This window comes from Sesamum indicum, linkage group LG3 (genome assembly GCF_000512975.1).
Source record: "Sesamum indicum cultivar Zhongzhi No. 13 linkage group LG3, S_indicum_v1.0, whole genome shotgun sequence".
Lineage (NCBI taxonomy): Eukaryota > Viridiplantae > Streptophyta > Magnoliopsida > Lamiales > Pedaliaceae > Sesamum > Sesamum indicum.
Genome location: NC_026147.1, coordinates 9,845,605 through 9,865,847, shown reverse-complemented (window position 1 = coordinate 9,865,847; position 20,243 = coordinate 9,845,605). Strand labels below are relative to the sequence as shown.

The 20,243-nt window shown below is 38.0% G+C and overlaps 5 protein-coding genes across 6 annotated transcripts in view; 2 read left to right on the top strand and 3 right to left on the bottom strand.

Moving 5' to 3' along the window:
* LOC105157926 (protein FAM32A-like) lies at nt 2,756-5,298 on the bottom strand. The gene is made up of 3 exons (XM_011074462.2): nt 5,141-5,298; nt 4,782-4,910; nt 2,756-3,280 (listed from the first exon to the last, which is right to left on the bottom strand). Exons 2-3 carry the CDS (start codon nt 4,903-4,905, stop codon nt 3,018-3,020), a joined length of 387 nt encoding a protein of 128 aa, XP_011072764.1. The 5' UTR covers nt 4,906-4,910; nt 5,141-5,298; the 3' UTR covers nt 2,756-3,017.
* LOC105157927 (trihelix transcription factor ASIL2) lies at nt 5,435-6,784 on the top strand. The gene has a single exon (XM_011074463.2). It carries the CDS (start codon nt 5,534-5,536, stop codon nt 6,587-6,589), a length of 1,056 nt encoding a protein of 351 aa, XP_011072765.1. The 5' UTR covers nt 5,435-5,533; the 3' UTR covers nt 6,590-6,784.
* On the bottom strand, nt 8,928-14,061 carry LOC105157928 (7-dehydrocholesterol reductase). Its single transcript, XM_011074464.2, has 13 exons — nt 13,837-14,061; nt 13,324-13,546; nt 13,100-13,155; nt 12,651-12,753; nt 12,490-12,555; nt 12,240-12,353; nt 11,740-11,866; nt 11,519-11,619; nt 10,439-10,564; nt 10,229-10,293; nt 9,834-9,915; nt 9,643-9,725; nt 8,928-9,228 (listed from the first exon to the last, which is right to left on the bottom strand). Exons 1-13 carry the CDS (start codon nt 13,929-13,931, stop codon nt 9,162-9,164), a joined length of 1,308 nt encoding a protein of 435 aa, XP_011072766.1. The 5' UTR covers nt 13,932-14,061; the 3' UTR covers nt 8,928-9,161.
* Nucleotides 14,190-17,761, top strand: LOC105157929 (putative pentatricopeptide repeat-containing protein At1g16830). Of its 2 annotated transcripts, XM_011074465.2 has the most exons (3): nt 14,190-16,739; nt 17,088-17,290; nt 17,620-17,761. In XM_011074465.2, exon 1 carries the CDS (start codon nt 14,650-14,652, stop codon nt 16,627-16,629), a length of 1,980 nt encoding a protein of 659 aa, XP_011072767.1. In that variant the 5' UTR covers nt 14,190-14,649; the 3' UTR covers nt 16,630-16,739; nt 17,088-17,290; nt 17,620-17,761. The 2 variants fall into 2 exon arrangements, with proteins under 2 accessions (XP_011072767.1, XP_020548206.1); XM_020692547.1 differs by lacking the exons at nt 17,088-17,290; nt 17,620-17,761 and adding an exon at nt 16,904-17,069.
* LOC105157930 (mediator of RNA polymerase II transcription subunit 8) overlaps nt 17,805-20,243 on the bottom strand; it is a 5,751-nt gene continuing 3,312 nt past the window's right edge. The window contains exons 8-12 of the mRNA XM_011074466.2: nt 19,992-20,048; nt 19,435-19,638; nt 18,570-18,623; nt 18,391-18,445; nt 17,805-18,273 (exon numbers count right to left, since the gene is read on the bottom strand). Of these exons, the coding sequence (XP_011072768.1) occupies nt 18,083-18,273; nt 18,391-18,445; nt 18,570-18,623; nt 19,435-19,638; nt 19,992-20,048 (561 nt within the window). The 3' untranslated portion in view covers nt 17,805-18,082. The remainder of the gene's footprint in view (nt 18,274-18,390; nt 18,446-18,569; nt 18,624-19,434; nt 19,639-19,991; nt 20,049-20,243) is intronic.

Below are 20,243 nucleotides of genomic sequence, written 5' to 3'. Positions count from 1 at the left end.
TTAATTAATAATATTTCAAATAATTATAATATTTAAATATTTTGGCTGATTAATAATAATTATAATAATATTTATTGTAATTAAATATATATTTTAATTAAATAAAAATAATAGTTAGATTTAATAATTAACAATTATAAAATTATTTGAATTTAAATATAATATAATTTAATATTTCATTTTAAATTTAATATGACAGAATTTAATTTATTTTTTAAGGTGAGAAATTACAAAATGAACACGCAAAACAAGCCAAAAAGCCGTTTGTATGTTATATAGATCCATAGAGGGGTATTTTAGTCCAAAATATCATCAAATATGAACCTAAATCGCAGAAAATGACTACCAAACGCAGTAGACGTGCGTCTCCTCCACTTCCCGTTCGTTGCTAACAGAATGAGGATTTTTTGCTGACTAAAACAAAACAGGAGGGGGGTTTTAGCCTATTCTAAAAATAGGAAGGTATTTTTGCATACTTTCTAAAACACAGGGGGGTTATATGCATTTTGTCCCTTTTTTTTTTGTGAAAATCTCAGTATTGTTGAAGCATGATGGATCTTCTTTTCAGAATTAGTTGAAAATATGATGCGAGTATATGTAGATTTCTTTTTCTTTTTTCATATTTAATGTTTTGTGTAATTATATATTGATTTTCTGTGATTTGAAAAATTATACTCAATATTCCTTATATTTATTTTTATCTAACATATAAATCCACCTGTCAGTAAAATTTAGGATAAATTTTATTTTACACCTTGTATTTTTTTGAAATAGCTAAAAGTCCCCCTATATTGTAGAAATTGTCTAAAAATCTCCCAATATTTTAAAAAATTTAGTACAAAATTCCCATTCCGTTAAAAACTAACAAAAGGTAGAGTGCAGACGCTCAAGTGTGATTGAGTCAGGTGGCTACTCAGAAAATTTAGCTAAATTCAAATTAGTAAAATACATACTACATTATTTCTGTCAAACTACTAAATAGTATAAAAAAAAAAAATAAAGTACCAAATGGCACATGCGAATGGTAATTCCAACAACCAATTGAGTCAGGTGGCTACTCAATGAATTTAGCTAGATTCAATAGTCAGCAAAAGTAGAAAATGCAAGCAACCCCCTTGTGATATAGCAAATTAACAAATTACCTCCTTATGAAAAAACAAATAACGATTTACCTCCCTGTATTTTTTAAAAATACAACAATTTACCTCCTTATAATTTTTAAAATGAAGCAATTCACCTCTTTGTATAAGGAGGTAAATTGTTTCATTTTAAAAAATACAGAGATGGTAAATTGATATATTTTTTTTCATAGGGGGTAATGTGCTCATTTTCAAGTTTAAGTTGCTATATCACCCATTAGCAAAATATAAAGACGGTCAAGAATGGAAAGATAAATAGGATAAGCAAATAGAAGACATGGTCATTGCACATCTCCAATGTCGCACTTCCTCCCGAGGTATGTAACCTATGTTGGTCCCGCACGCCAATTCTCATTGAAGGTTTGTATCATGCCAATAGAGCATCTGCTATATTTTACCCCTCCAATAATTTTTAATGTAAAATCAAAGTTTTGTTGCATTGGATTGTCTGACCTTTTGCAGAACACTGTCCTCGAGCTTGAGTTTCAAGGTGTCGAAAAACAATTTACCATGCTCCAAATATGTCTTTCTAATCATGGATACTCTGGAATGTGGGTGCTAATTGATATTTGTTGTGGACGGAGCTAAAAACTTAGTTTGCTTTGCCTGCTTATCTTCATAATTGGCCCGTGCGTACACCTAACCCTGTTTCTTCAAAGTTTGGCGTTGATATTCCTCTTTTGATTGGACAGGTGACTTTTTATGAAGGTTTTTTGTCATTAATGTGGGAACAACCCCTCCCCCAACACACACACAAAAACAAGAAAAAGAAACATGAGCTCTAGACTGTTGCATAATATCTTTGTTGTCTTCCATTCAGCGTGTACTTGATGCTCTATTCCCCTCCGTGCTTGGTGGTACTTATGCCATTCCTGGTGCATTTGGTTGTGGGAGAACAGTCATTAGTCAGGCACTCTTAAGGTGAACTTCATTAATTTGCATCTTCTTCTGTTCTATTAGTGCTAGTGAATAATTTGTATGAGCGCTACAATTTCTAATCCCATATTGTGAGGACAATTTATGGTGTTGTATTCTTACTGTGTAGTTTAGTGAACAATAACCTTAAATAGCTAGATGCCCTCATATCTAGAAAGCCCTTTCCTATTGAACCTTGAGTGGGAAAATGCTCCACAAGAAAATGGTCTCCAACTGTAACACCATCCTCAAATGTAATTGGAAGTTGATTGCTTCCAATCATTATTAGTTGATGTTCTACGCATTACTTTCGGTAGAGGCTTACTGATATGGTGAAGAAAATATGTCTATACCTACCTTGTCAATCCCCAAATGCTGTCATTTGTGTTCCTTGTGCAGCACTTAAAGATTCACGCATCGAGCATCTAAACAATAAGGCATCATTGTGTACAAGGGCAGTAAGCGCGATGACTCCCTAGAATTAACCACAGCATTGCTGGTAATAGGGAGCACAATAGATTTGGGGGTTGGAGGTATCCTTAGTGGGGGGATTATAGCAGACACTGCAAGATTTCAATGCCAAAAGGCTGAAAACTGATTCATGAGTTACGTAATTTCACCAGGTGAAAGTTCAAAAAGATATCTTTTGTGCAAATACCAATAGGTGATGGTTTCCCAATGGAGTTTTGAACAGAATGTTATACCATTGATTTCAAGAGAACTCATAGCACTGTTAAAAGAAAATCAAGTCAAACTTCGTACAATATATGGGACATGCAGGTTCATCAACCTCGACAGTTATACAAGAGAACGACATATGAACAAGTTTACAGCAGAAAAATTAATTTGTAAGAGAAAACATCAGATCAGAGTAATGGAAAATCAGCAGAAGAACTCTGGAAGTGGCATCAAATAGGAAAAGGGAAAGAAGTAGGACGCTTCAGCGGTCTGAACTCAATCATTTTAGCCTGGGCCAACTTTAGGAATGTCATAATGCTCACTCATATTTGCAAGATACTGATTGAAATCCTGAATACGGTCACGGTGCGATTTATTAGAGGTCTTTGCCAGCTTATGAGAGTCAATTTTCTCTCTTTGTTCCATGTAGCGTCTCTCAGCTGGGGTTAGCTGATCATCCCAATGGGTGGAGCTCCCATCTCCAATGGGTTTGTTAGCATCAGCAGCCTCTTCCTTGTTCAAATCCGTTACCACCTCTGCACTCTCACCTACATAGCATGAGGAACAAGTAAAGAAGAGATAAGAAAAATGAGAAGAAACCAAGAAAAGGAGAAACTATTCGAAAAGCATGCAGCAAAAACAAGGCACCTCAAATCTTCACTTCCTGAAGCACAACTATGGGAGTGTTTGTGAGCGCTTCAAAAAAGCGCTTTTCAGTTTCTGGCTCCCTAAAAGCACTTTTAAAGTGTTTGGATGCCTGCTTCCTTCTGAAACGGCTGAGAAAAGTGCTTTTAGACCAAAAGCTAAAAGCATCATGGGGGCCTTTTAGTTGCTTTGGTTTTCTTGTAAATAAATCCAGCTTTGTTTTTGACTACTTTACTCTTATTATAATAATCTTAGTTCAGCTTTACTGTTTTTAATTTATTTTTAAAATTCCATATTTAAAGTTGATGACAGAGTTTTCAAATAATTTAAATTTTAACAATAATTAAATATACACTTTCATATATTTAATATTTTAAGTTTTTTATATTTTATGCACTATATCATCTAATTTATTATTTCATTCACATATTCTTATTTGATTAATTAATAAAATAATTATTTTTTGCAATCATGTAAGTTTAATTATTGTATATGAATGAATAATTATATTAATTACTGGGAGCATTATTAAATTAAACATATTCTTTTTAATATTTTTAAAAACATAAATATGAAATACGTCGAGATAAAGTTTATGATTTTTTGTGGAAAAATAATTATTATTGAGAAACAAGAAGTGAAATAATAAGAAAAAAAATAGTATCTTTTTAACACATAGGGACAAAACATTCTTTCATCAATTAAATTTATCTTAGAAGTGATTTTTCTTCAAACACTATCTAATTTAGCTTCTACCTGCTTTTCACTTTTTTTATAAATATTAATTTTGATTCTCCTATAAAAATCACTTCTCTAAAAGGAGAAGTTTTTGCAAACAGTCCCTATATCATCATCTTCACTTGGACACTCTAAAAAGAACACTATGGGGCAACAACTCAACCCCCGACTCCTTTCAAAATACTCAATGCATACAAAGTTGTAGCCGGATCCACACACATGCAAATACGCCCAAGCACTGGCACCCACAAGAGCAATTTTACTGCTAACATATAACAGTTACTTGCTCCTTGCCCAAAATATATGCAGGTAACAGTTACAACAATGTGTCCAGTCATATAAATAAAAGCAAGATAATTCCACAAATTTTCACGTAAGCCATGACCTACTTGGCTGGCATTATGAAATCTGGTGGGGATCCCCCAAGACATAAACAAAAATGCAAGGTACAAGTAGACAATAGAAAGGGGTTGAATGAGTATAAGTGCAGAACACCTAATTTTTGTCCGTCCAAACAAGTTGTTGCCATAACTAATAAGAATGATACTCAGAGTATAATTTAAATAATTACAACAAAACGGAAATGCCTATTTCCTCCGGAGAGCAGAAGTTCCGCCCAGACTCACTCCTTGGGTGAAAAAAAAGAAAAAGAAGTTAGTTACTCACTTTCTACAGCCTGAGTGATTTGCTTCTTTTGCTTCTTCTTTTTCTTCATCCCTCCAGCCTTAACATCCAGAGCCTTGCCCTTAAGCTTCAGCTTCCCACCGACAACGTTATCATATGCAGACATTTCTCCTGCGTAAAGAATAGAGTAGAGGCAATAGATATGGATATGAATAGATGAAGAACATAAATTGGAGGGAATTAAAATAATATTTATTAGAAGATGGGGATTGCGAGCGTGATAAGAGTGAATTGTTGAGGGATTGAAGATCCAAAAATAGCAATAGCATAAGGAGGTGTAGTTGTGAGAAGTGAGTGAAGGGGGGAGGTGCAGTTGTGAACATACATACATACATACATACCTGGAAGGAAGGAAAGAAGAAAATTTCTGGCCTGCAAATGAAAAAGCGATCGATTGTTGTTGGAGATGGGATTATTAGGGCTTTGTTTTGTATGAGAAAATAAAAAAGGGGGATGGAATGGAATTGGATGGATTTTCAGTTGAAGTCCCTCAATTCTGACTCAATTATGCTTTGGGGGCCCAAACTCAATAATAATAATAATGTATTAGAAAATAGTTTCTGGGTCTAATAATTTCTTTTAAGAAAGAAAGAAAGAAAAGGAAAAATTTGGGGGGGGGGGGGGGGCGGCCCCCCACCCCCCCCTCCATTCCTTTCCATCCTACTTCAAAACCCCAACCCTTCCGCCGGTCAACCTAACCATACCCTGATTCCCCCTCCAGATCCAGATCTAACATGGAAGACGATGATGAAATCCAGTCCCACCCTTCCCCTACTCCCAATGGCAGGATCACCGTCACCGTCGCCGCCGCCCCACCTCCTTCTTCCAACTGCCTTACCTTAGCTCTCCCCATTCAGCACCACAAAACCCCCGGCTCCGGCGGTGGCCGTGAGGATTGCTGGAGCGAGGGCGCCACTGCTGTTCTCATCGACGCTTGGGGTGAAAGGTACTTGGAGCTCAGCCGCGGTAATCTCAAGCAGAAACACTGGAAAGATGTAGCTGACATTGTTAGCAGCCGAGAGGATTATACTAAAACCCCCAAAACTGATATCCAGTGCAAGAATCGGATTGATACTGTTAAGAAGAAGTACAAGATTGAGAAGGCCAAGATCGCCTCAGGTGGTGCTCCCAGTAAGTGGCGCTTTTTTGACAAGCTCGATGAATTGATCGGCCCCACCGCTAAAATTAACTCCTCCACTCCCTCCCCCGCCGATCCTAATAATGCCTACCACAGGCTCCCTATGGGGATTCCTGTTGGGGTTAGATCGTCTACTGTACCCCAGGACAGGTTTCAGCAGAAGCCAAATCGAAAAAGGCCTCTTGTCGATTCAGATGATGAGTCTGAACCGGAAAATTCGTTGGAATCTTCTGATGGTTTGCCTCCTGAGAGTTATAGGAGACCGAGGATCCAGAGGCAAACCCCAATCTTGAATAATGCTACTGCTGCTAGGCATGGTATGATAAATAAGAAAAGTGAGGGAGGAAATGGAAGCAGCAACAAGGAGAGTAACTGGGGGAATTCTATGAGGGAGCTGACTCGGGCCATTCTGAAATTTGGAGAGGCCTATGAGCATGCGGAGACTGCAAAGCTGCAGCAGTTGGTCGAGATGGAGAAGCAGAGGATGAAGTTTGCCAAGGAGCTGGAGTTGCAGAGGATGCAGTACTTCATGAAGACACAGCTGGAGCTTTCGCAGCTAAAGAGTAGGAGGCCTGGGAACAACAATAACCACCATGGGATTAACAATAACAATGATGCCAATAATAATAACAATAGCGATAGTAGTAATTGAGAATGTACCTACAACTAGGCTGTATTTGTAGATGTAGAATTGGTTGTTTAATGGGTTGAGTGAGACCCATATTGTTGAGGAGAAATTGGTATCTGCATTTGTTAGGTTAAGTTATTTCCTTTCTATGTAATATTACCATTGTGAAATGTTCCTGAAAATACTGGTTTGGTAATATAGTGTAGCGTTTAGGTTGAATCTTGTGCATAAACTATAGTCAAGTTGCTTACTTGAGATACTTAATGCGCTATTCCCTTGGGCACTTTACTGGCTGAATTGATGATGATGATGAGTTCCATAAATGTTCCATTTGTAGTTTGCTGATAAAGAATGTGTAATCAGCATTCACTGCAATGGAGAAGGACTACCTAAGCTAAATACAGTAATGATTTGTCACTTAGATGACCAAGATGGCAATTCCCATATTTTGGTTAGGGCTACCACATGGAACTTATTCCTGAGTTTTGTGCATGCTGAAAGTTTTGGTAACTTAAAGATGGAAATGCCTATGAGATCATGATCTGCATGGAACTGTCAACATTTGGCTGAAGCCCATAGCAAAGTTTGTTAGTTTATCACTAATTGTGCTGCATGTGAAGGCTAATATCTCCTGCTGGAAGTAGGTCAACTACAAGGTACTATATTTGTTTGATTATGATGTTTTTAAGTGTATTTGGCATGAAGAATGCTGTAAGTCTATCTATTGACTTCTATTCTACTGCATGAGCATCATAGATGACTTTGCTGTAACTTTAATTTTTTTGGTTACTTCAATGTTAGCAGGGGAGAAAGAAAGTTGGAATTATGGCTGCCAGTGCTTGGCATTACTGCTTCTGTGTTGGTTTCATAAACTAAGTGTCATTTACTGATAGAAGGCTAATGGTCTTACTTCAAAGGACTGACCTTTACCTAGTATTTTGGCTATCAGTGGCAAAAACTTCCTTGATGGAATTCTAGCTTGCTGTTGGAATGGCCACTTGCTCTAGGACTTTTCCAATTATTCCTCGCCTAGATTTATTTTTTGAATATCATACTCCAAAGTTGTATCAGTATTTGGTCTTATTTTTCTAATATGTGGCATGTGTTACTTTGTTTGGTTATCCAGATATGGAAATGATATTCATTTTTATGTTGATTTTATCTGTCGTACTGATATAATCAGCAATTTTTTATGTATATTTGGTTGCACTGCGTGCTGTCCATGTACCAAATTTTCCTCTTTGACTCTTCCTGCAACTGTTTTGTTCCGTCTTACTGAACTATGGCCTATTAATTCTACTGTCAGTTGTCCTTGACATGCAACTAGTCATTGAGTATGATACATAGAGTAGTACTTCTACATAATGTTTCATTTTTTCTGCTCTTTGTTTCAAATAATTATTGGGTGCTTGATAACAATGCATCATTCCTGGTTCATGATTTTTCATGTCTCATTCTGTTGATTTAGATTTCAGCCCTTTTCAGGTGTTAACCAGATTTGTTTGTGCAAGGGTGAGATGTCATTTGTTGTTTACATGCAACTCGAATCAATGTGAGCTTATGTGACCATTGGTAGGAAGCACTCACTTTTTGATTTTTTATGAGTAATTGTTTGTTTGTTTCGGAATTTCATGCTGGTGTTGTTTCTAATCATTGGTTTTTGGTAACCTCGCATGTATTAAAGTGAAACTAGGTTTCCACGTGTCGAGCGTGTGTACTCCTCTATCTTTAGGTGATTCTATTTAATCATTGAACGCCAGAATTTGCTTTATTTTATCTCAGCAGCTTTTGGAGCTTCTTTTACTACCCTCTTCTAATTAGATTGCTAGGAACAACTTGTATGCTTTCAAAATGAAAGGATGACCAATGGAGACTCTCATGAAAACAGAATATTTCACCTGGCTAAGTTATAACAGAAGCAACCTGTTTTGATACAGGTGGGATGAGATTTATGCTCATATTTTTTTGCACTTCAATTTGGAATCTCTAGTATTGTGTCGTATCATGTGTGCTTTTAATGCTCTCCTAACATCAGTCGTGGAGTCAAAGTCCCAAATGGTCCATAGTAGGGACACAGTCAAGCAAGCTACATCATGTTCATTCTCTCTGCAGTTTGATGCTTCAGCAGCATGTTCGTAATTAGTATACTAGTTTGTGTCAGCTTACCATTCCAGATGAATCTAACAGCTATTTATCCAACAAAGATGTTTTCTGGCCAAAACTGCAAACTTGTTGGCAATAATATTTTTGTCTAAGATTATAGTATGTTGGATATTTGAGCTTTTCAATGGCATGTGTCTGTTGATGAGCTTATATTGTATGAATCTCCTTGGCTATTCAGGCAGTAAATGGGTAATAGAGAGGAGTTAAATCAGTTTTCTCCAGAGTCTATTGCACATAAAAAATGCTCACCTTTACCAAATAAACCACTACGATCACAATATACTACAAAAAATCAAGCACCCAGCGGTTGGATCATTACAGGTCCCCTTGTCATAAAACTGAAAGTACTGGTCTTATTTGTCACTCTTCAAAAGTCATAAAATCGTCTTGTAAATGATTTAGGGTAACACAGCGATTCAACCACTGCAGATTCTCAGTAAATTCTCGGTACAATCCTGTAAGGAACCTTGTCGCAATATAATTTCCAGTACTTGCCATACCTGCCAAGCAGCATTTATTTGGTCAGTTTTTCCATATGGGAGATTTACAACAATATTGGCAAAGCCTAGCATATCTTGCTCGATATATAAAGTTTATCCTTGCCACCGTTAATTGAAGTTTGGGTGGCCTTTGTATTACGTTTAGCGGAGCTAACAGAAAAAGAAGAAATTATATGCAGTCAACATCAAAATATTACTCTCATGGCTTAAGTTTATATTCAACCACGAAATCTCCTGCTCAAAGCTTGAGAGCACTGACAAGCAAAATCATGAGAAGAAAACAAATTTCATCGAATGAACTATAGAAGTTGTGAAGTGTCATAGCAAACTGATAAGGAATTCATCTTTAAATTGTTGACATCAGAGAATCTCACAGAAACATGCTAACAAAATATGAAGGTTATATGTGCTTACTTTGATTTGCAACGATCATCATCTCTTTTAGCTCGATCAAATAGAAGAATTGTAAGGAACACCACATAGAAGTAAGGTAGAAACTGCCAGTAAAATAGAAGACAATTGAATAGAAGATAAAAAGTAAAAATTTCCACACTTTTTTAGGAAGAAAGAGCGACCCAAGAAGGTTATAACTTATAATGCCTTACATGGTTAAACAGAGCTGGTAGGGTCCAGAAGAAGGCCCCTAGTATCTCAGGCACATAATGGAAGTGACGGGCTAAACCCCACCTGTGCAAACAAAAAACAGTAAATATATGTGATAGTCCATCCAGCTTCTTTTACAACCATGCCATGCTCGACAATGGTTCTATATAACCAATGCTGCAATAAAATACAGTGCCCAGATGATAAACTATCATGACTAACCAATTTGTAAAGTCCAGGGTAACCTACCCCAGCTCTTTTATTTCTAGACTGGCTCTTTATTAGACAGATATTCGACTTTGCCAAGAGAAAATGTGGTTGATAAGGACCAGTAATAGGAGGACAATTTATGCCTTTTACAGTTATTGGCTGCTTATACAAGTGGGACATAGCTTACCATCCTGATGTCAGCAAAAGGCTAGTTTTCGTCTCGCCCGTAGTTGTTGTGTATGATGCAACAATCTATTTACACAAAAATTTAACAAGTTAATTACTCTTTTGACAATAGGCAAGAGAATTCCAAAGGAAATGTAATGGTGAAGTCCCAAATTAGGAGCAACAGGCCAGCTTGATAGTCTCCCCAGATAGTTACTGCTTTCACTAGTACCTTGGATGGTGCTTTCCCCCAAACCAAACATTTGCCATTTGTCCTGCGAAATTCTTGCCTTTGTCTGTCACAGTCATAGTTTATATATACGCAGAGAATGCCGGCAACAAGAATATACAGAGCCAGCTGTGTAATAGGATAATCAAGGGAATGTCAGAGACATGAAACTCACTTTTTGAGCAAGAAAGGATATGACATAGAGTATACTTCATTTTATGGGAAGAAAATTATTAGGAAAGATTAATCAATGAAATCAATATCACTGTGCGTAATAGGAAAATCCTTTTTGTTTTGAGTGCATGCTGTTCTGCTTTGCTCATTCATGGTGACAGAATTTTTGCTTTGGTTAGAACTGAACCCATTTCTGCAGAAATTAGTACTGCTTTCCAGTCTTTTAAACAAGGAGTGAGCGACAATGGACAACATTACTTTCTGATGACTCTAAAAATAGAAACAAGGAAGAAAAATAAACTGCTACTTATTTAAATAATGTTATAGTTTTCAACATTTTGCAATTTAGGTATAATGCCATCGAGTATGACTCCTTGTTCCAATAGTTGTCCGGAAGAAGTCCTAAACAAGCGCGCAAGATCACAAAGAAATGCTGTTTTTCTGGGCACCTAAGGCAGAGTAAAGTTATGTTATACAAGTAAGACGACTCAAAACTGCAATGTTCTTGGCCATAGCATAAGTCCTTAATGATTGCCTAGGACCCTAACAGAAATCCAAAACAATTGTCCAGATGGCAAAAGGTTAGCAAAATTCCTAAGTTTTGTTTGTTGTAGCCCTCTTGGGTTGAACCAATGACTTACTGGCAGAAACAAATATTTGAAAATCTGTCAACCATTCACAACTACATATATAGTTTGAACTCAGATCCAATCATATTCCTTTGGGAGTGAATATGGATATCATCACAAAAAACTGCTAGTAAACTGCAATTGAAGATATCAGTAATTTGAATCCCAAGTGGATCCATATTATCCTTAAATCAACTAGGACAGAGGAGATGTTGTTCAGCACTATAAAACCATGTTTTATGCACATTGCAGATTCCCTTATGACAGGTGTTAGAGGTACCTGAACTCCAAGAGTCACTGGGTGATTGACGAGGTATATGCCAGGAGAAGTATACACCGATGGGACCCAGACCAAGCATCCCCAACATATGTAAAAGCCAGCTGCAATGCATCAAGAAATTATCAGTGATGCCAAAGATTAACCACTCATAACAGTCACAGTGTATTGGGCAAAACACAGGACTATAGTCAGGATACATACAACGCAAAAAGAAAGCAGACCTCTATCATGAGCAATATCCATTGTGTTCCAATATCCAGCTTCCCACCAAAAGAATTTTGTGACATACACCAACATTAATATAGTGTTAACCAGCATCGAATCAGCTACCCTCCCATATGTTTCATACTGCAAAAGAAAGCAAATAGCACACCCATCCTAAGCAAACTGCAACATGTCAGATAATAAAAGCAGAGCAAAGTTAAGATATATAATCACAGATCAACAGCGAGTTTTGCGAAATGGTCCTTGTGTTTGAGGACAACGAAATGTCAGAAAAAATAACTCAAGAACCCGGGAAGTTGTGATCCATCAGTAAACCATTGTAGGCAACAATAAGCAATAGTTGCTGCCTGATTAGATGGAGATTGGCCTCCTGGACTTTGTTCCCGTGTAAAATTGACGACAAGGGAGGAGGGAGACAATAAAAGTAGAAACTAAAGAAAAATCTCAAGTTAAAGGTTGTTTACACTGTAGTATCAGAACATTTAATGTAATCTACCTGCTTTATGCAATAGGTCACAGCAAGAACAGCCCATGACATCATCCCAAATCTGCAGTTTGTAAAAACTTTGATATCAAAGTCCTTGCCAATACGAGGATACAACTCCATTCCCTGCCCAAAAGAGCAGAGCATTAAATCTATAATTCCATCTCGGATTCTAGAAAATTCACTTTCTCTTTGATGCTAACGTCCATAAGGCAGCAGCTAATTTTGTAGAGGATAACCTAAAAGCAGCTGCAATTCTTACCCAGTAGAAGTCAATGATTATATTTCCGGATGAGCCAGAATCAGTTGAAGATGGTGCAATTTGACCCTTGAACGGATGGAAATCGAATGTCAGAAAATTAAATATATGCTTGCGAGCAAGAAAAAATTAGACTTTACACGGATAATGCAATAAAAACTTACTTTGATGTACAATAAAACACAAAATGCAAGGCTCCCAAATATAAGTGCTGAAAATATCTCCCCCAGGTGGTCATAAACTATTGAGGGGTTGAAAATTCCAAACCTGCAGAACAGGACAAAGACATACTCAAAAACCAACCATGGAAAAGGTGAATGAACTCTCAAAAAAAAAAGGAAAACGTGAATGAAGAAATACAGAGAAAGAGAACTACTCATATCCCCTAAGCAGATTATAAGTAAAGTATTTAAGTTAGCCATTCAAAAATTTCAACAGATTAAAACATTAGTTACAATCAGCAAATTATGAAAATGATTTTATAATCAAGGATCATATAGATCTGACATTTTCAACAGAATTACACCTCAATGCCAATATCTATTAAGCAATTAAGAAAGTTCTTAAGACTGAACTATGCCAATTGCTAAAGTTTCTTGAAGACAATTCTTACCACCAGAGGCCAACATATGTAACCATTGTTACTGCATATGCTAAAACGCCATTAGCCTGCAATAAGCAGATGGTGAGAAGTCCATGAGACTTAAATTGGAGCGAAAAAAGAAATCAACATTCATTATTCCTATATTGATTTAATCTTGCAGGATAAAAGATATCAAAATTAGTGATTGCCTAGTCATTTGTAATGCTTCCAAAGTGCATTTCTAGAGATACTACCTTGTAGACGGGCTTATTTCCAGCAGGAGATATCGGCCCCTCAACCCTTTTCCCGGGGAGCAAGAGCTGAAGTGCAGCCTCAAATGCTGCATAACAAGCAATGATCTTCCATGCAGTGGCAGTGGGTATTGGCCAAATACTGATGAATCCCTGCAGTCCATGCTGCCTCAGGTAGTCCCATGTTTGCAATACAGACCCCTCGGCATGTACCATAGTATACCATCTGGAGGCAGTTTTTGTAGATTCATCAGATAAAGACAACCATAATATCAAACAGGGGAAATGAGGGCGGAAGAAACTATCATGCATCTTGTTTCGAAATAAGTCATGGGCAATTATGGTTCAGTTCAAGTTTTAATATGAACCGTACAAATCAAGGCGGTAAATCCGATTGCATAAATATGTCACTAATCTGAAACCATTCAAGTGATTCCAGCGCCAGCAGGGGCCAGTAGTTGGATCCTGAATGGAGATATGGAGAAGAATGGAGGAAAAGCGGATCAAGAAACTCACAGGAGAATAACAAAGGGAGGGCAGAGAGCGAGGAGGGACAGCATAGAGGCGTAGGTGACCATGGGTGAGTGCACCATCTTCGACTCGGATCCCATGTTTCTCTTCTTCTTCTTCTTCGACTTCACTGTGAGAGTAAGTCAAGCTAAAGAAGACTGCAAGCAATTCAAGAATCCAAATGCCAGTTGTTTCACAAGACCACCTATTTATTTAGATGGAATTAAGAGAAGCATGATAGATGGGTGGAAAATTGGCCATCAGATATTTCAGTCTCACATGCCATTGTCAGCATCACGTGAGGCTTTGGTTCTATTCTGTTCTCCTTTGTGTTTTTTTTAGGTATTCTTCTTAACAGCACGCTCAGACCTATTTGGTTCAAAAAGACTATGTAGTCTCTATTCTGACATTATTATAGAGATTGGATCTTCGATTCAATCCCAATTAGAATGTTTTGCTTTGTATCTGGGCTGCTTGGGCTATTTGGAATTGGATTTACCTACTGCTCTCCATTTGGGCTCCGCCAAGATGGGCCATCACGCTTCTCATTTCTGTAGAATACTTCACAGTCTTCCTTCCCACTCAACCCAAACCTCCGCCGCCGTCCGCCGCCTCCACCCTCTCCCCCACCCCCAACTTCCCCCCCGATGACGAATAAACTCACTTCTTAGTTTTGGGAGGTAAGTAAAGGTCGTGTCGTCAATCCGCAATGCGGCGAGGTACTACCAAAAGCTTCAATTTTTAACAAAGATTTTAGGATCCCACGTGATATTTGGTCATTTATGTTTCCGTTGAACTGGTCGGAAAAACAAACGGGAAATGATATGGAGATGGAGGCTCAAATCCCCTGCAAAGATTACCTTTTGCCCCCCCAAGTCACAGTACTTTGCTGCACTTCGCCATCTTGCTTCGCCAATTAAAGGCCCCACGAACAGCAACCCTCAAGAATCATTGCCGTCCGAATCATTTAGGAACCGAAAGCGGCTAGGACAGACTCCCAAAAACACCTTTCTCAGTCCTCAAATCGTGCTAGCCACTCTACAAAACTGCTCTTCTGATATAATTGCTCTGAGCCTTTTCTTCTGGTGCGCACGCCAACCACATTACTTCCATGATAAACCCACTTTTCATCACATGGTAAGCGTGGTTTCTAATTTAACCCACAGGTATGGAAATGTCAAACGGATTCTTGACGAATTGGAGACTGTCGGCTGTGTCAGAAAGCCGCAAACTTTGTTGCTTTTAATGAGAATTTACTGGTGTGGAGCTATGTATGATATGGTATTGGAGGCTTTTGAAGAGATGAGGAATTATGGTTACATTCCAAATACATACGCGCGCAACATTATTATGGATGTATTGTTCAAGATTAGGCATGTTGATGCGGCCCTCAGGGTTTTGGAGGAGACCCAGGCCCCAAATTTCTTGAGTTTTAATATTGCCATTTGTAATTTGTGCAGACTCAATGATGTCAATAGTGTTAAAGGTGTGCTTAAGAGTATGTTGATGAAGGGTTATTATATGAACCCTGAGACGTATGCATGGGTGATGAATTGTTTCTGCAAGTTTGCTAGGCTGGAGGAGGCGTTACAGCTACTAGGCATGATGATGGTTTTGGGTGTACCGGTGTCTGTGAATGTTTGGAGCATATTGATAGATGGCTTCTCTAAGTCTGGCCAGATTGAGGTTGCAGCTTATTTACTAGAGAAAATGGTCGAGATTGGTTGTTCTCCAAACGTTGTTACGTGCACTTCATTGATCAAAGGATTCCTGGAATCTCGGATGCCTGGCAAGGCATTTGAAATCCTTGGCACTCTAGAAGCACAAGGATGTTTTCCTGATTTGGTTCTTTGTAATGTATTGATTGATTGTCTCTCTAAGATGGGGTGGTACCACAGTGCCTTTGAAGTTTTCTCTAGCTTGAGAGAACTAAGACTGATGCCTGACGTTTATACTTTTTCCTCACTTGTTTCTACTATTTGTTTGTCTAGACAATATGTTCTTCTACCTCTTTTAACCAGCGGACTTGCCATACAACCAGACTTGGTAGTTTGCAACTGCCTTCTAAGTTATTTCCACAAAGCTGGTTGTCCAGATGGTGCTGTTAAGTTTTATAATGACATGATAGATAGAGGGTTTCTACCAGATAAATATAGTTTTGCTGGAGTGCTGAGTGCACTGTGCAGATTAGGTAGGATAAATGAGGCATTTAATGTTTACCAAGGAATTATTCGCAGCTATCCAGGCGCTGATGCTCACATCCATACTATAATGATTAATGAGCTCATAAAGTCAGGCAGCTTTAGCAACGCTACAAGATTATTCAGGAAGGCTGCTGCAGAAAAGCTCCCACTTGACCTCGTGTCATACAATGTCGCCATTCATGGACTTATCAGGGGTGGTCAGATGGAAGAGGCTTTTGCTTTGTTTAACCAAATGAAGGAGATGGATGTACTTCCAAACAAGCACTCATATAACATGATACTGTCTGGTTTTTGTAGGAATAGGAATGTCAACATGGTTAAACATCTCCTGCAAGAAATGGTTGATGGTAACATTGAAATGGACTGTCACACGTATAAAATAGTGAAAAACTTCCCATGTGATTCCGCTTACAATTTGCTTCTTGAGTTGAGAAATTTGGGGTTGTTGCCTAAATTGGCACAGGATTCACTGGCCTATGAACATGATACTGGTGCCTATACCAGTTTCAGTTCATTGAATAATACCGAGGATGTTCTGGACTTTGGCACATCCAGCTCAGATGACCTCTCAGATGCTGTTGTTTCAGTGGGTTGATAAAATGAGTGAAGGAACTTGTTTTTCATCTGGAGAAAATGTCCAGCTCACGGAGCAACAAAGTCTTATCTGCCCTAATGGTTAGAAGATTAAACTCAACTCTGCTAAAGGTACAGTATTTATCATTTAGCTCATCTTTTGTCAAACAAATTAGTCTAGAGTATAGGCCTTAGAAACATTTCTATCATCTGTTCGCCTCCGTTATTGCTTCTTATTCTTCTTTTATTATCTTGTTCTCTGAAGCACGAAGTTCTTTTTGGTTTACTCTTTTCAGATGGATGCTTAGCTTCTGTTAAGCTTATTTTCAGAATCCTGGCTTCTCCTATTATAAGTGATTCTATACCTAAGTTTTCCAAAAGCATTGCATGCCTCATTTCTTGTTTCAACTTTGGAACACACTCATTGTGTTGGGTAATTAGAAATCTTTCTTGTTTAATTCCTTTCTGTTTTTGGAGCAGGTAAATGTACCCCTAAATCAGAGAGATTTGGTACTCTAAGATGAATCCAATTGTTGCCTATGCCTTTTAGCTTTATGTCTGTGGAATGGTATGCCCATTCTTTTACAGATGAAAATTTATTCTACCTAGCAGCACCACCACCAGCATTTTCATTGGATCAGAGAAGCGAGCTGGACGCTGAAAGCTCATGGTCGTCAAGACTTGTGAGTTCTCCACCTCCCCATGCCAAGTCATTTTTCACTCTATTTTTGCCCCTCCTCTTAACAACTAATGCTATCGTTTGGATATTTGATTCTTATCGGGAATTCTTGTTTTTCTTCTTTTACATTCTCTTTTGTGTTGCTTGCCCTCTGTTTTTCCATGCCTGTTTGCACTTCAATCATTTCATGTTGACATTAGAGACATCTCCATGGCATACTTTAGAATTTTTCAGTGTTCCAGACTAAAGAAACTAGCATTTTGTGCGCTTTCAGTATGCAAATTGATGCTCTGCAGTATCCCCATTCATCATTTACCTCATCTTCAAATGCAGGTTACTACAGCTGCGGGCATCTGCTAACATACGATCATTGTTAGAGGTACGATCATTGTTAGAGGTCTAGTCAATGTGCCATCTTGATGAAACAGCACGCAACTGCACCCTTGACCTCCCACCAGTACTGTTTCCACATTGCAAGTTAGCAATTTTTTCTCCATTGCGGGTTTGTAAAGAGCATAGCAAAAAAAGTCATGCAGCGAAGCGCATTTTCAGAAATTAGATTATCCAATTTCTACATTTTGAGTTGGCACCGTGTAAGAGTGCGGTCTGGAGCAACAACTCATCAGGAGATTGCTTCCACCCCTAAATAACTAGAAGTAAACACAAAGGTCAATGCTAGTGCTACATAATTTTCAGCATGTCGACAGCAATGCTTATAAAGGGTGACAAAAGATGTTCAACCCCATTTTCTGGTCATATAAGTTTATATCCACAGTGAAATTTAGTCATCAATGTATCACTGCTGGTTTTGTGGCCTCTGCTGCTGAAAGTTGGGATGATTCTGTGGTGTGTTTTGCATGGGTAGCATGCCAGGCTGTAGATTCTGAGCACTTTGTGGCATGTTCCCAAATGTACCCTGTGTGCCATGCTGCTGCTGTTGCTGGATTGGCATCATACTGCCAGCATTTGTTGTTCCCATGTTAAACACTGAAAGCAGTCCAAACTTTCCCGAGTAAGCACAATATCTAGAACCAGTATAACTCCTCAATGCAGTTTAATCAGGGGGTATAAAAGCATATAAGAGAAGAAGAAAGCAATTCATACTCTGGTCACTCAGATTTTGTGGAGGCAGAGTCCTATTTCCACCAGATATTCCAAACTGTAATCAAAACCATGATTAACAATGTGTTGTAGAATGTCAAAGCAAATTTTACCACATGGTATCTTTTTTACATGCATTCTTAACCATCAAGTTTAGATGCCAAAGAAATCTGGAAGCTGACCTGCATTCTTGGAAGAATTGATTGTGACGGCATCATAGCTGACATATTAGGAATCTGAAATTTCAGAAGGTCTGTAGGATGAGACAAGATAGCCTACAATTTTAACTATAGAGAAAATGAAGTACAGCTTGAGTGACCAAACTTGTTGCAGATAACCAAGAAGCAATGCATTGGGAGTACCTATCTAACATCCAAAACAGACAATACGCAAGCAAACAGCAAGCAATAAAACAACCATAAAATATCAAAACATTAGGCAGATATAAACTGACAGATTAAAAATTGGTACCGAAATTAAAAGATAATTTCAAGTTTCTACCCACAGTTGGAAATGTCGAGTGCTTTCCCAGATTCAGAAAGAAATTTTGAGATGTAAAAGGAATCGACATCACAGTACTGAACCTCTAAAGTACTTCCGGACTTGCGCAAACCATTATAAATTTGAATTGGATGTCAATCTTAAGAAACCGGAAACCGAAGGGTGGTTCAGTAAACCAAACACCCTTCTGAAGATAGCAATGCGAATCAGATGGCCCCTGAAGGAAACACGGCACATTCTGAAGGATAAATTTTGATGCTAAACAAAGATGTGCATCAATACCACAACTGAAGTAGGTCCTATACAAGATGTCTTCAATGGACAAAGAGGATGCAGAGAACAGAGCAAAAGAAGGAACTAGTTTGAACAGAGCAGCACATTATGCTAAAAATCAAGAAAAACCAAAAAGTAGAACAAATAGATTGATTCCTAGAGGAGAATATCAGTACTAAGTTGACTATGAAAAGATTTAGTATCAGAAACAATTCATGAGAAGGAAACAGAAGAAATGAAAAGAATATGATAAACAGGCTGAAAATAACTGACCATCTGAGAGGTTGGTGTCGTCTGGGCAGCATTAAATAATGCACTATTTGCTGGGCTGGAGAACTGGTTCAATTGGCGATTCAGCTGGTTTCCTTGGTTTAGCTGATTTTGACTCATATGCATTGCAGCTGAAGTAAGCTGTCTACCCTGCAGTTGCTGGGCTACCGATGACTGAGAGAACTGCACATGATGCTGACCATGCATCTGCCATGCATCAATTTTAGAAACTTAAACAGAATGCTGAATGCATCTACAAGAAAGGCAGACTTGGATTGGGCATGTGAAACTATGGGATAATTCAAGATGCCATATTCCCTCAATATAGAAGCAGGCAATATTTTTTCTACTGGGTACGAAAGCAAATGTTCCATATGATATTATGATTATAAATAATTTATGCTCGTATAAACTTTCTTGCACTTGGAACACTGATCCAAGAACAGAAAAAACTTAATTAAAACGCAATAATATCAAGTTGGGTGCTCTCTGTCCCTAATCGCCAACCATACAAAGTTTCTCAGCTAATATTCATAATAAAAGGTTAAATTTCCGATTACCGACTGATATTTTTGCTGCGTCTGGCTCGCCATGTCATGCAGCTGCGGTAGTTGGTTCTGCAAACATGATTAATAATAACTGAAGTTTGTTATAAGAAAGACTTAAAACATAGTAAAGAAGCTAAAGAATAGAAGCAAGTTTATACGAGCACATCTCAGACCTCACAAGGATAGGACTGTTTTAAATGAAGAAAACATGCACCAGAAACAGTCATGCACAAAAGTTAAGGGGAAAAAGAAGAATACATTAAA

Bases quoted from the DNA above. Each gene is read 5' to 3' on its own strand.
- LOC105157926 (XM_011074462.2), bottom strand. From the start codon at position 4,905: ATGTCTGCATATGATAACGTTGTCGGTGGGAAGCTGAAGCTTAAGGGC. The intron at 3,281-4,781 runs GTGAGTAACTAA...CATGCTATGTAG, and splicing joins AATCACTCAGGCTGTAGAAA to GTGAGAGTGCAGAGGTGGTA.
- LOC105157927 (XM_011074463.2), top strand. From the start codon at position 5,534: ATGGAAGACGATGATGAAATCCAGTCCCACCCTTCCCCTACTCCCAAT.
- LOC105157928 (XM_011074464.2), bottom strand. From the start codon at position 13,931: ATGGGATCCGAGTCGAAGATGGTGCACTCACCCATGGTCACCTACGCC. The intron at 13,547-13,836 runs GTGAGTTTCTTG...AACTGCCTCCAG, and splicing joins CCTCCCTTTGTTATTCTCCT to ATGGTATACTATGGTACATG. The intron at 12,754-13,099 runs GTAAGAATTGTC...CCTGTTCTGCAG, and splicing joins ACATATGTTGGCCTCTGGTG to GTTTGGAATTTTCAACCCCT.
- LOC105157929 (XM_011074465.2), top strand. From the start codon at position 14,650: ATGATATGGAGATGGAGGCTCAAATCCCCTGCAAAGATTACCTTTTGC.